Source organism: Acomys russatus, chromosome 6 (assembly GCF_903995435.1).
Source record: "Acomys russatus chromosome 6, mAcoRus1.1, whole genome shotgun sequence".
Lineage (NCBI taxonomy): Eukaryota > Metazoa > Chordata > Mammalia > Rodentia > Muridae > Acomys > Acomys russatus.
This window is the reverse complement of record NC_067142.1, coordinates 32,703,098-32,716,090: the sequence shown is the minus strand read 5'-3', so window position 1 is coordinate 32,716,090 and position 12,993 is coordinate 32,703,098. Positions and strand designations below refer to the sequence as shown.

Genomic DNA, 12,993 nt, shown 5'->3' with positions numbered 1-12,993 from the left:
AAGTTATACCGTCTGTGAGAGGGCTCCTGCCAATTCTAGCCAAGTTGGTCATTGCACTGGAAGTTCAAGTCCAAAGTGTTTTTGTTTTTGTTTTTTTTACGGGGGGTGGATGGTTGTTGGGGACAGATCTCACTGTGTAGCTCTGGCTGTCCTGGAACTCTCTATGTAGACCAGACTGGCCTCGAACTCACGGAGATCTGCCTGCCTCTGCTTCTGCCTCTGCCTCTCAAGTGCTAGGATTAAAGGCGTCCGCCACCACCGACCAGCCTACAAATTCAGACTCTTACAGTGCTGATTCTAGATTTTAAGCCATACTAACTAGTTCCAGTTTGTATGTTTACACATATAAAATGTTTAGTTCTCTTGGGCAGCCAGTTAACCCTCTCTGGCTGTCTTCCGGTGAGCCCATTATCTCACTAGAAACAACACTGCAAGAAGCCAGGAGTGAGTTGGGGGTGCAACACAGCTGTGTTCACCTAGCATGTGCAAGGTCCTGGCACTGGAAAAAAAAAAGGAGCCGGTAAATGTCAGAGGGTCGGATCCCTAGATGGATTTTAAAAATTAAAAAAATAAGAAATCAGGTTCTAAAGTAGGCATATATTACTAACAGTTTCTAACAGTAACTTTGAGAGGTGCCAGGAGGTGCTTGGGTTGGGGAAACAAAAGATGGAGGACACCTCCTGGTGGACAAGGTGGGCTTATTTATAACTGGGCCATGGACCTCATTCATTCAGTGTCCTGTGTCCCTCCCTCTTCCTGCAGGATGTCCATGAGGAGCCCCGTCTCTGTGCAGCCGGCCCCGGACAGTGCCAGCACCATGGTGAACTGCACCGTCAAGTCTGAAGAGAAGAAAGACCCTTGCCACGAGGCCCCCCAAGGCACAGCCACTGCAGTGGAGCCCCTCCAGCCTGGAGCCCCAGTCCTGGCTCCCAAGGATGCTGCCAACGCACAAGCTCCTCCTCAGGTGCCTAGCACTTTTTAGGGACCCCCACCCACACCCCAGGGTCACCAACCCCATTTTGCCTTCATGGCTTCACGCCTGATACCAATCCACCCTTTCCACAAGGCCTGCATACAGCAATGGTCTCTGCAAGAACAGGATGGGTCCCAGGTGAGCAGAGGGGAGAAGCCACCCTGGTCAGGGCCAGAAGCTGAGTCACCTGTCAGAGCAGGACAGGGGCTGGCTCCTTCCTTCCCTACCTGAATGACTGTTTCTCAGAGGGGACAGTCCTTGTACCTGATGACTAGGTGGGGAGACAGTCACCCCAAGTCAGTCTTTAAGATGGGGTAAAATTGCTGCTCACACACTGTAATTCCCTTAAGACTGGAGCTAGGGCTGGAGACATGACTTGGCAGGTAAGGGCGGCTGCACAAGCCTGAGGATGGAAGCTTGTTCTAGAACCTTTGTCAAAGCCAAGAAAGTGTGGCTGCTGCCTGGAGGCAGAGAATGGGAGTCCTGGGATCAGTGAGAGACCTGCTTAGTAAATAAAATGACAGGTGCTTGTCACGTATGGGCCTACACAGACACACACACACACACATAGGTGCACACATGCACATACACACACATGTGCTCACAATCACATGGGAACACATGCACACAGTCACAGACAGAGGAGAGGGGACTGAAATAGGTGGCAGGGATTCTGCAGGTCTTCTGTTTCCATACAGGAAATTTTATTTGATGACTCTAAGGAGGAACTCAGTTTGGAAGAGTGGGGACGGTCAGGGAACACGTCCTAGAGGAGTGGGGCTTAGGCACCGGGAGGCTTGGGGGTTAGATGGGACATGAAATAATGCTGCCGCTGCCGCCGCCGCCGCCAATTTATTTACTTATATTTTTTCAGATGTATGTATGTATGTATGTATGTATGTATGTATGTATGTGAGTTGTTTGCCTGAGTGTGTATAAGTGCACCACCTGCATGCCTGGTGCCACTGAGGTCAGAAGAGGACTGGAGTGGTTGTGAGCCGGCTTGTGGGTATGGGGAACTGAACCTCGATTCTCTGCAAGAGCAACAAATGCTCTTAATCACTGAGCTATCTCTTCAGCTCCGTGTGTGTGTGTGTGTGTGTGTGTGTGTATGTGTGTGTGTGTGTGTGTGTGTGTGTGTCTCCCCGTCCCCGTCCGTCCGTCCATCCGTCTCTCTGTCTAGGAGTATATGCTCCTGAGTGCAGTTGCCCTCAGAGGCCAGAAGAGGGTATTGGATCCTCTGGAGCTGGATGTGGGTGCTGGGAACAGAACTCTGGTCCCCTGCCAGAACTTTCAACTGCTAAGGCATTGCTCCAGCCCCAGGGACCACTTAGAGAGGCCACAGTGGTGGCTGTAAGCAAGTAGCCTGGCTGGAGGAGCACATGGGCTCGCAACAATGACTAACTGAGGGCGTGTTCTGCATGAGTTACTTTTCTAGTGCTGGGACAAACTGTCCAGACAACTTAAAGGAAGCAACCTAAAGAAGGCTTTGTTTTGGCTCACAGTACAAAGATATACGTGGTGGAAGGTATGGCGGCCAGGAACTTGAGGCAGCTGGCCATGGTGTGTCTGTAGTCCGTGTGTGTGTATGTGTGTGCGCGCGCGTGCATGCGTGTGCAAAACAGTCCAGGACCCTCCATTCAGAATGAGTCTTCCCTTCCCAATTAAACCTTTCTTTTCTGTAAGCATGGTCACAGACAAACACAGACGTATGCTCCCATGATCATTCCAAACCCATCATTGGCCCCCTCACTTAGTCCATGGATCCCAGAGACAGTTTTGACTTTGAGAGAGCTGTCAGGGGCTCTGTGAGATCCAGCCCACCGTGAGGCACCAAGCCAGGTCTGTCTTGTCCCCAAGTCTCTGTTCGTTTCAATGTATGATCTATCAGGTAATCTGAGCAGGGCTTGGGAATGGGAGAACGAACAGCTATTGGTTGGGCCCATAAAGTCTCAGGGTCCCCCAGAAAGGACACTTGTGGTATTTACTCAGCCCTTTCTACTATGTGCTCCCTTTCTTGGGGAGAGTGGCAGTGATAATTCAGAGTGTCTTGCAGGACTGTGCCTCACCAGAGAGCAGTGGGTCCCCAGACCCCAAGAGACCAGCAGCTTCTGAGGCCGCTTCGGGAAGCCAGGAGCGCCTGGACTTCAACCGCAATTTACAGGAAGGTAGGACACCTGTCTGGTCAGAGGTGAGGTCTGGGCTGGTATCTGTCTGGTGGGTCCTCACCCTGTGCCTACCTTGCCACCTTCCAGTTGTGCCAGCCATTGAGAAGCTGTTGTCCAGTGACTGGAAGGAGAGGATTCTGGGAAGAAGCTCTGTGGAAACCAAGGATGTCAAAGGTGCGGGCCCTGGTGCAGAGAGCAGGGGAGGGAGGGCATCTCAGTGCCTTTCCCTTCCGGTCTAGTCACGCATTCTAGGTAGATAGAGAGCAGTGCCCCGTACACCTGTCCTGTGCCTTGCCTCCCACCTGGTTCTGAGAGTTATTACCATGCCGTACCTGGATGTCTCTGTCTGGCACATTCCCACGTTGGAGAGGCCTGCCTGGAAGCAGATCCCATGGGATGGATCTTAGGCTCTCATTCGGTACCTTAGGTCTTCTCACTGTTGGTAGTTGAAGGCTTGCCTTCCAGGACCATACTGAGAGCTGTGGCTTACCAAAGAGTAGTCATTTTCTCAGTGTTGATGAGCACACCCACAGTGGGAGCTTTAAGTCCATGCTCATGCTCTCCTTCCCCCCTTCCCCCTGCCCCATTTGCCAGCTGGGAGCCTGAGCTTCCCATCTTGGGTATAAATGGTCCCTAGTTAAGCCTTAGGAATAAGCTGCCACGTCAGACAGCCAGGTTGGGATGTAAGGCAGGGACACTTCCAGGTACTAGACAGACAATATTTCACACTAGCGCGGTGAAGTGACTGTACCAATCAACAGAGTTAAAAAAAAAAAAAAATCCCCTAAAGTATAAAAGAAGTTGGAGACTGAGCTGGCAGAGTCCTAGGATGGAGCAGTCCGCCATCAAATGGGTGGCTGGGTAGATAGACAGGCGAACTAACAAAAACTCTCATGGCGGCGGGCATTTCACTGCAAGCAGGGACCCAAGAGAGTCTGGCGGAGAAGGAGCTGCAGCTTCTGGTCATGATCCATCAGCTGTCCGCCCTGCGGGACCAGCTCCTTACGGCCCACTCCGAGCAGAAGAACATGGCTGCCATGCTGTTCGAGAAGCAGCAGCAACAGATGGAGCTGGCCCGGCAGCAGCAGGAGCAGGTGCTGGCCGGGGCTGGGGCTTCCGAGTCCTCTGTGGGGAAGAGTGACCACCCATAAGAGGAGACCAGGTTCTGAGAACTGGTGCTCTGCTGCTGTGTCCCCTGGTGCTCTGCTCCCCTGGTGCTCTGCTGTGTCCTCCTCTGTCACCTGGTGCTCTGCTCCCCTGGCACTCCGCTGTGTCGTCCTCTGTTCCCTGGTGCTCTGCTGTGTCCTCCTCTGTCCCCTGGTGCTCTGCTGTGTCCTCCTCTGTCCCCTGGTGCTCTGCTGTGTCCTCCTCTGTCCCCTGGCGCTCTGCTATGTCCTCCTCTGTCCCCTGGCGCTCTGCTCTGCTCCCTTCCTCTCTCCTTGGCCTCCTGGGGAAGTCAGGGCTAGGCTGGGCCAAGCATGGGAGGGGGTCCAGGGCGGTCCATGACAATCCCCTTGTCCACTCCGTGCCTCACCAGATCGCCAAGCAGCAGCAGCAGCTGATTCAGCAGCAGCACAAGATCAACCTCCTCCAGCAACAGATCCAGGTGAGGATGGGAAGGGCCAGGCCCAGGTGACCCCAGCCCAGGGAGGAGCCATCAGGAAAGGGGGCTGCGGAACAACCCTCTACCCCCTGCCTGCCCCCCCCCACTTGATGAAGAGGCCATACTTTTGCTCCAGTCCCCTCCGATTCTGATGTCCCATTTTTTTTTCATACAATTTTATTTTTTTTTAATCTTTTTTTATTAATTTATTCATATTACATCTCGATTGTTAGCCCTTCCCCTGTTTCCTCCCATTCTTCCCTCCCTCCCATTTCTCCCCTTCTCCCCTCCCCTATGTCCGTGACCGAGGGAGACCTCCTCCCCCTATATATGCTCTCAGTATATCAAGTCTCTTCTTGGTAACTAGCTATCCTTCCTCTGAGTGCCACCAGGTCTCCCCATCTGGGGGACATGGTCAGAAAAGGGGTACCAGAGTTCGTGTGAGAGTCAGATCTCACTCTCCACTCAACTGATGTCCCATTTTTAAGGGGTGACCCAGGATGTCTTAACTTCTGCCCCCACTGAGACTCAAGGGCAAGGAGGTGGGTTCACAGATGTGATGTGGGGTTGGATGGAGCCTTTAGAACATTGTCCCTACTCTTATGCCCTGTGTGGACCCACCCCACCCCAGGTCCTGGGCTCAGCCCAGCTGAGCTCTTCAGGTCCCCAGGGACTTACAGTGGGTTTCGTTGCCTTCAGCAGGTTAACATGCCTTATGTCATGATCCCCAGCCTTTCCCCCAAGTCATCAGCCTTTGCCTGTCACCCCTGACTCCCAGCTGGCTTTGCCTATTCAACCCATTCCATGCAAACCAGGTGAGTGGGGGTGGGGGAGGACCACCATAGAGGAGAAGCCCAGAGCCTCTCTTCATCCATTAGTTTGCTCTGTGGCCTTTCCACAGTTTGGGGTTTGTCCGGTGGGTGAGTAAGTCCCTTCCGAACCTGGCTGGGAGGACTCTGTGCGCACTGCAAAGCACAGAGAGTCTCAGGAGAGCGAAGGCTAGAGAAAAGTGGGGTGGGGGTGGGGCTCCCTGAGGTAGGTAGGAAAGTGAGGGAGAAACTGGAACTGGGTGGGATAGGAGGCTCAGGGAAAGGAGGTTGCAAAGACAGTGTGAGAGAGGCAGGGATGTAGGATGCTGCTGAGGATCGGAGCGTGGGGTCCAGGAGGTAGGTGGGCTGGAACATTTGCGCAGTGAGCGTGTTGTCTCTGGTTGTGGGCGATGGGAATGAAGGTGCCTGATGGGATGATCCCAGTGAGTTCTGGTGACAGTGCCAACAGACAGAGTTGGGACAGGGCTGACATGCTGCCCGTAACTGCCCCAACAGGATGGGTAGCAATGAAGACTCCTCCTGATCTCCCCTCCGTGTTCCACAAGCCCATGGCTTAGAGTACAACAAGCTCCCAGCCAAAGAGCCCACCTTGCCTGCCAGCTGGGTTCATCATCATTACAGCCTCGTCCCTCACTGCCCCATTTCCACCCTAGCTGGGACAAAGTGCCCTGACACAACCTCCTGTGGGCCCTAATGGCTACCTGCTGTGCGGCTAGTGGTTTGTACACAGGCTTATCTCTCCTGAACTGTCGCACCTCCTTGATTTCTAAGCCTAGTGAGTTAAGGTAGAGAGGAGAGAGAACTGTATAGGGCAAAGATAGGTTGTGGAGTCTAGACCTGGGTTCAAATCCCGGTGTTGCCGTTGAATGGCTTTGTGGGCAGCCCACTGAGTTTACAGGGTCTGTTTCCTTACCTGTGGTGATGTGTCGGGAACCCTGACTAATAGACCTGCATAATGAGGTTGACGCTTTGAGCACCTCTTACATACCACATGCTTTAACATAGGAGATAAGCGCGTGAGGCAGGCGTTCCTCCCAACACAGGAGTTTTGCCTCCTACACACAGTAGGTACAAGACCTTAGTGTGCCCTCTCTTGCATGCACCATGGGGAGGGTGCTGGGACCTGTCACTCAGGTGCCTGCTGTTCTCTGCTCATCTGGGGCTTGCCCCTTGCTGCTCTTCTTTCCACAGTGGAGTACCCATTGCAGCTGCTGCACAGCCCCCCTGCCCCTGTGGTGAAGAGGCCTGGAGTGGCCACCCACCACCCCCTCCAGGTACACCCCCCCTAACCCACACTGCCGCCTGGGGCTTCCTCCCTTGCTGAGCCACTGTCCTGTCTGCTTTGGGCATGTGTGTCAGGCTCACTTTCTCCTCCAGTCCAGTTTGTCCTGAGATGGAGGCGAGGTTCCTCCTCCGGTGTCTCTCACTCTCTGTCTTTCTGTCAGGAGCCACCCCAACCACTAAACCTCACAGCCAAGCCCAAGGTGCCTGAGCTGCCCAACACCTCCACATCCCCCAGCCTGAAGATGAACAGTGGTGGGCCTCGCCCCTCCAGCCACGGGGCTCCCACAAGGGACCTGCAGTCCAGCCCCCCAAGCCTGCCTCTGGGTAAGGTTTTTTTGTTTTTGTTTTTAATCTGCTCTCACTTTAGAAGATGGTTGAGTCAGATGCCACGTTGGGCACGTCCCTTCCCTTTCTCAGTTCCAGTTTGGGGTTTTAAATCATTCTAAATTGCTCCACCCCAGCCTCTGCTTTCTCAAAGCCAGGGATGAACCAGGGTTGCTCCGAGGCCTCCTTCCATGCCCCCATTTGTCCTCCAGGATCAGATTAGACAGCGCAGGGTCAGGCCGCGGAGCTGCAGATGTGGGAGTCTGTTTCATTCCCAGCAGCAGCAGGTCCCCGCGAGGAGGTGTGGGAACGGGCAGGGCCGAGAATGCCACCACAAGGAGCTCCTAGGAGTGACATGGCAGGAAATGTAGGAAGTGTAGGTCGAGCCCGACATGGTGGCGCACGCCTTTAATCCCAGCACTCGGGAGGCAGAAGCAGGCGGATCGCTATGAGTTTGAGGCCAGCCTGGTCTACAAAGCGAGTCCAGGCCAGCCAAGGCTACACAGAGAGACCCTAGGATGAAGGCCTCAGGTCCCCTGCCCTTCACTTCGCTCCCTCTCCAACAGGCTTCCTTGGTGAAGGGGACGCTGTCACCAAAGCTATCCAGGACGCTCGGCAACTGCTACACAGCCACAGCGGGGCCTTGGAAAACTCCCCCAATACCCCATTCCGAAAGGTATATCCCCTTCCCTCCCCCATATCTTCCCCGCCCCCTCCCTCTCCACACACACTAGAGGGCAGGAACGGGTGATATAAGATGACAAGGTGAAACAGGAAGTTCCAACATTACAAGTTGTCGCTGTCACCTGCAGGACCTCATCAGCCTGGACTCATCCCCAGCCAAGGAACGGTTGGAAGAGAGCTGTGTGCACCCCCTGGAGGAAGCCATGCTGAACTGTGACATGGATGGTGAGGGCTCTGGCCCTGGGCACCCCTTAATTCCTCTAGGGCTGTGTCTGTCTCTAACCACCTCTCTCCCTCCCCTCTCGGCCTTTCTAGCATGCCTCTCCATCGGTCCCTGGTGTCTTTATGGGGAGTCGGGTGGGGGTGGGTATGTGCTCTGGCTCGGGGGAGGGGGTGTCTCTGCTTACTGCTGACCTTTGCTTTCCTCCTTGTCTTTCTACTTCCTGCCTGGCTAGTCCTGAGCTGTGTGAGCTTCTTCAGTGCCTCCTAGTGGCCATGCAAGGGATGTCTGCCATCCCCAGAGCAGTTGCCTGCCTCACCCTACCTACCTACCTGTTCTCCAGGGTCCCGCCATTTCTCTGAGTCTCGGAACAGCAGCCACATCAAGAGACCCATGAACGCCTTCATGGTGTGGGCCAAGGATGAGCGGAGGAAAATTCTCCAAGCCTTCCCAGACATGCATAATTCCAGCATCAGCAAAATCCTTGGTAAGGTCAGGAGGCGGGCCCTCCACAGCTCCTGGGGCCGAGTCTAGGGGACATCCTTTACTAGGACCTGGGTCCCAGGAGCCAGGCTTGCCTTATTCAACCCTGGTAGAACCTCACAGGGTGTAGCAGTTGAGATGTGCTGAGCAGCTGGATCCTAGGACCTTGTACCAGTGGAGGACTCTTCTGCTTGCTCCTCCCCTCACGACTTCATGTGTCCTTTACCGCCCTCATGTCCCCAGTGCCTCCTAGCTTGTGCTACGGCAGTAAAGGGAGATCGGTATCCTGGACCATCAGTACTGAGGAGTAGCAGCGCAGGGTTTCCTGTCTGGAATACCAGGGTTCCGTTTCAGCTTTGCCACGCTGGCCATGTCGCCTGGACCCTGGCACATGCTGGGCAGGTGCTCTACCACTGAGCTGTACCTCAGGCTGACACCAAATACTGGGTGGCCTGGAGTGGCTGCTCTTTTGTGAATGCCCTCAGCACAGAGACCTCAGGGGTGGCTGAGTTGTTTGGCGTGAGGGTGGCGCTGACTACCTGTTGCTGCCGGCTTCACCCATCTTCTTGCCTAGCATCCAGGGAGCATCCATCCACACTAGCCCGGGCCCTTACTGAATGCTTATGCCTGTATCACTTGCTTAACCCAATTGAGGACCAGGATCCTATCAGGCCTTCTATCTAGGACCTGGGACTTGGGGGTGGGGGTGGGGTTGGGCACCTCTGAGAGTCTGGCCCTGAGTCCTTGCCTGGGGTTGAATCAGGCTCTCGCTGGAAGTCCATGAGCAACCAGGAGAAGCAGCCGTACTATGAGGAGCAGGCCCGTCTGAGCCGGCAGCACCTGGAGAAATACCCGGACTACAAGTACAAGCCAAGACCTAAGCGTACCTGCGTTGTGGAGGGCCGCCGGCTGCGTGTGGGCGAGTACAAGGCCCTGATGAGGACACGGCGCCAGGGTGCTCGCCAGAGCTACGCCATCCCGTGAGCAGGCCCTCCCTGGTGGCCAGAGGCAGCTGTGGCTGCTGTGAGAGACTGGGTTCGTGTGTGGCGGCTGGTCTTTGCGTGGGGGCGGGCGGGCGGGGCTTGTGTGGCTGCCAGCGGGGCATCTGCGTGAAGGGTTGTGTGTCTTGTGCCTGTGCGTGATTCCTGCTGGAGAACGTGTGTGTGACTGTGGGGGCACCCGCTGCCTGAGAAACGCTAGCAAATTCAGATGCGCTACAGGTATTCATCCCATAGGGAGGTTCGTTATTTAACTATGGCAAGCAATATTAGTAGAATGCTATAGACAATGACACTACAGTGAAATAATATTCATGTGCCACCTTCCAAGAATACACCCACGGCTCTGGATTTTCCAGCTATAGCTGACAATGAATTTGGCCATCAGGAAGCCAGGGTATGCTGGGGCCAGGGTATGCTGGTTACCCAGCCGGGACTGGGATTGGCATGCTGACTTGTGAGGCCTGGAGACCGGCTAGTGAGGCGGGGCTGGGAGGGCTCCTGGGTACATCTGTAATTGCATCTTTTCTCCGCCTCTCAGCCCGCAGGCTGGCCAGGCACAGGTGAGCTCCTCAGATATCCTGTTCCCTCGGGCAGCAGGCATGCCCCTGCCCCAACCACTGGTCGAACACTATGACCCCCAGGGCCTGGACCCCAACATGCCTGTCATCATCAATACCTGCAGCCTCCGGGAGGAAGGGGAGGGCACAGATGACAGGCACTCAGTGGCTGATGGAGAGATGTACCGGTACAGCGAGGACGAGGACTCAGAGGGTGAAGAGAAGAGTGACGGGGAATTGGTGGTACTCACGGACTGATTCCCCAGCTTGCTATCACCTTGGCCTGTCACCACTCCAGGGCGAAAGACCTTGTTCCCAGCCTGACAGGCACAGCCAGCCTTCCTGAACTATGTTGGTACTTGGACTTGGCAGGTGTGCCAGGTGATGGGTGATGCTGCGCACTTGTAGATACACTCCCAAGATGGGGGTCCTCCTCTTCACCACACCTTCTGAGGAACTAATGGCCTGGCTGGGTAGGATCCATGTGGCTGAGATGAGCCAAGCTGGCTGAGATTTGTTGCCCTTGGGGTTAATGGCCAGGGACCATGGAGGTCCCCACAGGAGGGGGTGGCAGCTATACACCTGCCCCCTTGAGGTGACATTGCTCTGTGCCCAATTTTGTCTTGGCCAAAACCAGCCATTGTGAGACAACATGTCTGCCCTATCAGCTCCCAGGTCACCCTTCTGTCACTTGAATCACTTTGTACTTCGTGCAGAAGGGTCTGGCTGCCCTGTCTTTGTCTTCCTAGTCCATGTGCCTCTGGCTGCCGTGTGTTAAGTGTGTGTGTTTGTGCGTGTGTGTGTGCGCGTGGATGCGCGCTCACAATTTCATCTCGCCACTCTTGGCAGAAGGTATTTGCCGAGTGGCTGCTGTGAGCCAGGCATGTTGATGAGCTCTGGGATGTGTCTCTTGATGCTTCTCTGGGGGCCTCTTCTGTGTTTCTTTGTCCCCAAATCGCTACCTCTTCGTCAGTCTGGTGTCTCAGGTTGTGTGTTTCCTCCCCATGTGCATTTCTCTACTCTTCCATCTGTCCCTGCCCCCACCACACCCACTGTATTCTCTGGGTTTTTGTAGGGCCCAGCCTGCCCCTGGGACTAGTGGTTTCCTCACCCCATGACCCCGTTCCTCCCGCCTGACTTTGCCAGTCAGTTCCCACGGAGCCATTTTTAGCTCCCAGTACCACCCTGAGAGCATGCCTTGGCCTCCAAGGGGCTTTGTCCTGAGTCCCAGGCATGGGACCCAGAGGACTGATGGCTTCTCCTTTTGTCAGCGACAGCCCTTGCAGAGGGGACCCTCTTGGTAGCTGGGCACTATCCCTTCTTCATGAGCTTGGGGTGGGTTACCCCCCTTCCCATGGGCTTCCCTCTCGATAAGCTTCAAAGACCATCAGCACCTAGCTCCAAAGATCTGGGACAGCCCCAGGCCAGGGAGATGACCCCAAACCCCACATGGCCAGGTGCCCACTTCCCCCACTCGTGACCCTGTTGCTCTCCAGACTGTTTCTTTCTATGACTGTAAACATAGATAGTGCTTTATTTTATTACTAAGAAGATAATGATGAATAACTTAACCAGCACATTTGTTTTCTGATGGTATAATAAAGACCAACCATTTCAGAATGCAGGTCCCGTGCTCAGCTGGGCCTGAACACATGCCCAAGTCTGGCGCCAGCCAGGCTCTGCTGCCCCCTGGTGGCAGCATATGGGAACATGGGGCGGGGGGAATGTGGAAGAACTGGGCTTTGCCAAGAGAGAGGCCGAGGACAGGCCTGTGAGTGAGTGTGTGAGTGAGTGAGTGAGTGAGTGACACACTGGTGCTGAGGGAGGCCCTGCAGCAGCCTGGAAGAGCCGCTTACCTACCAGTGGCTCAGCTCTCCACTTTGGGTTTCACTGTTCCACCTGAAAGCAAGAGACTTAAAATCGCTCCATGATCCTGACCTTCCCTTCGGGAGGGAAGCCACATTGAGTCCAGTGAACGCTGTGGGCTTATCCATAAGAGGGTGTGTGTACACACACACACACACTCCCCCCCCCCTCAGGAATGCCCTTGTGGGCTCCCTGCCATCCATATTAAGGGAGCAGGATCTCCAGGGATGTTCTTCAAGACTCCAATGACTTTGGGGGTTTCAAAGGCGTTAGTTCTGACAGTTTAATCGTGGGAGATAGGGCTGGATGAAAGAACAAAATTCTTCAAAATTAATGGGATTCTATAAGACAAGTCTTGGTGGTCTTATTAATACTACGAACATAGTACAGGGGAAGCAAAATTGAATAGCAAACTCTTGCGAAAGAGATGGGCTAGATTGAGCAAAAGTTTATGTCCTCAGTGAGGGAGGCCATGGGGCAGTGAATGCTCCACGCAGGCCTAGCTTGGTCCCAGGTACATCAGTCCCATCCACACCCCCTCTCTAGAAAAAGCCACATCATCTGGAACAGCCCAAAATCAGCCTGTGAGAATGAGGGATCATGGTAGGTATATCCTTGGAGGATTAAAAGGAGCCAGGGTCATCCAGTCCATAAAATGGGGCAAGAGGGAAAAGACCATGTTCAAAGCTATTGGGTGGCAAGGACAGGTGCTCTATGTGTTGTGAGATTGAACCCGAGCTGAAAGTGATAGTGTCAAAGATCACTGTTTTGGCTACATAGGTGCACATACACACACGCACACACACCCTCCAGCAAAGATGTTCAGAAATACAGGAAACTTCAGAACACAAGAACTAATGGTGCAGGCTTGACACTACAAGCGCAAGCCCCGGGGTGGGGGTTGGGGAGGTAGTGTCTTAATTTTACATGCTGGTGAGATGGTAGGATTAGGACCACACACTGCCAAGAACCAGGGGCCAGAGTTGATTCCTGGTCCTGT

General features: G+C 54.4%; 1 protein-coding gene across 1 annotated transcript in view; it reads left to right on the top strand.

Annotated features, from left to right (window-relative positions):
- Positions 1-10,385, top strand: part of Sox13 (SRY-box transcription factor 13) — a 29,546-nt gene extending 19,161 nt beyond the window's left edge. Inside the window, 14 exon segments of the mRNA XM_051147412.1 lie at positions 763-964; positions 3,030-3,141; positions 3,229-3,315; positions 4,063-4,235; positions 4,679-4,747; positions 5,444-5,470; positions 5,472-5,559; positions 6,766-6,848; positions 7,020-7,182; positions 7,749-7,858; positions 7,995-8,091; positions 8,430-8,573; positions 9,333-9,549; positions 10,109-10,385. Coding sequence (XP_051003369.1) covers positions 763-964; positions 3,030-3,141; positions 3,229-3,315; positions 4,063-4,235; positions 4,679-4,747; positions 5,444-5,470; positions 5,472-5,559; positions 6,766-6,848; positions 7,020-7,182; positions 7,749-7,858; positions 7,995-8,091; positions 8,430-8,573; positions 9,333-9,549; positions 10,109-10,385 — 1,849 coding nt within the window.
- The last annotated feature ends 2,608 nt before the right edge of the window (positions 10,386-12,993 follow it).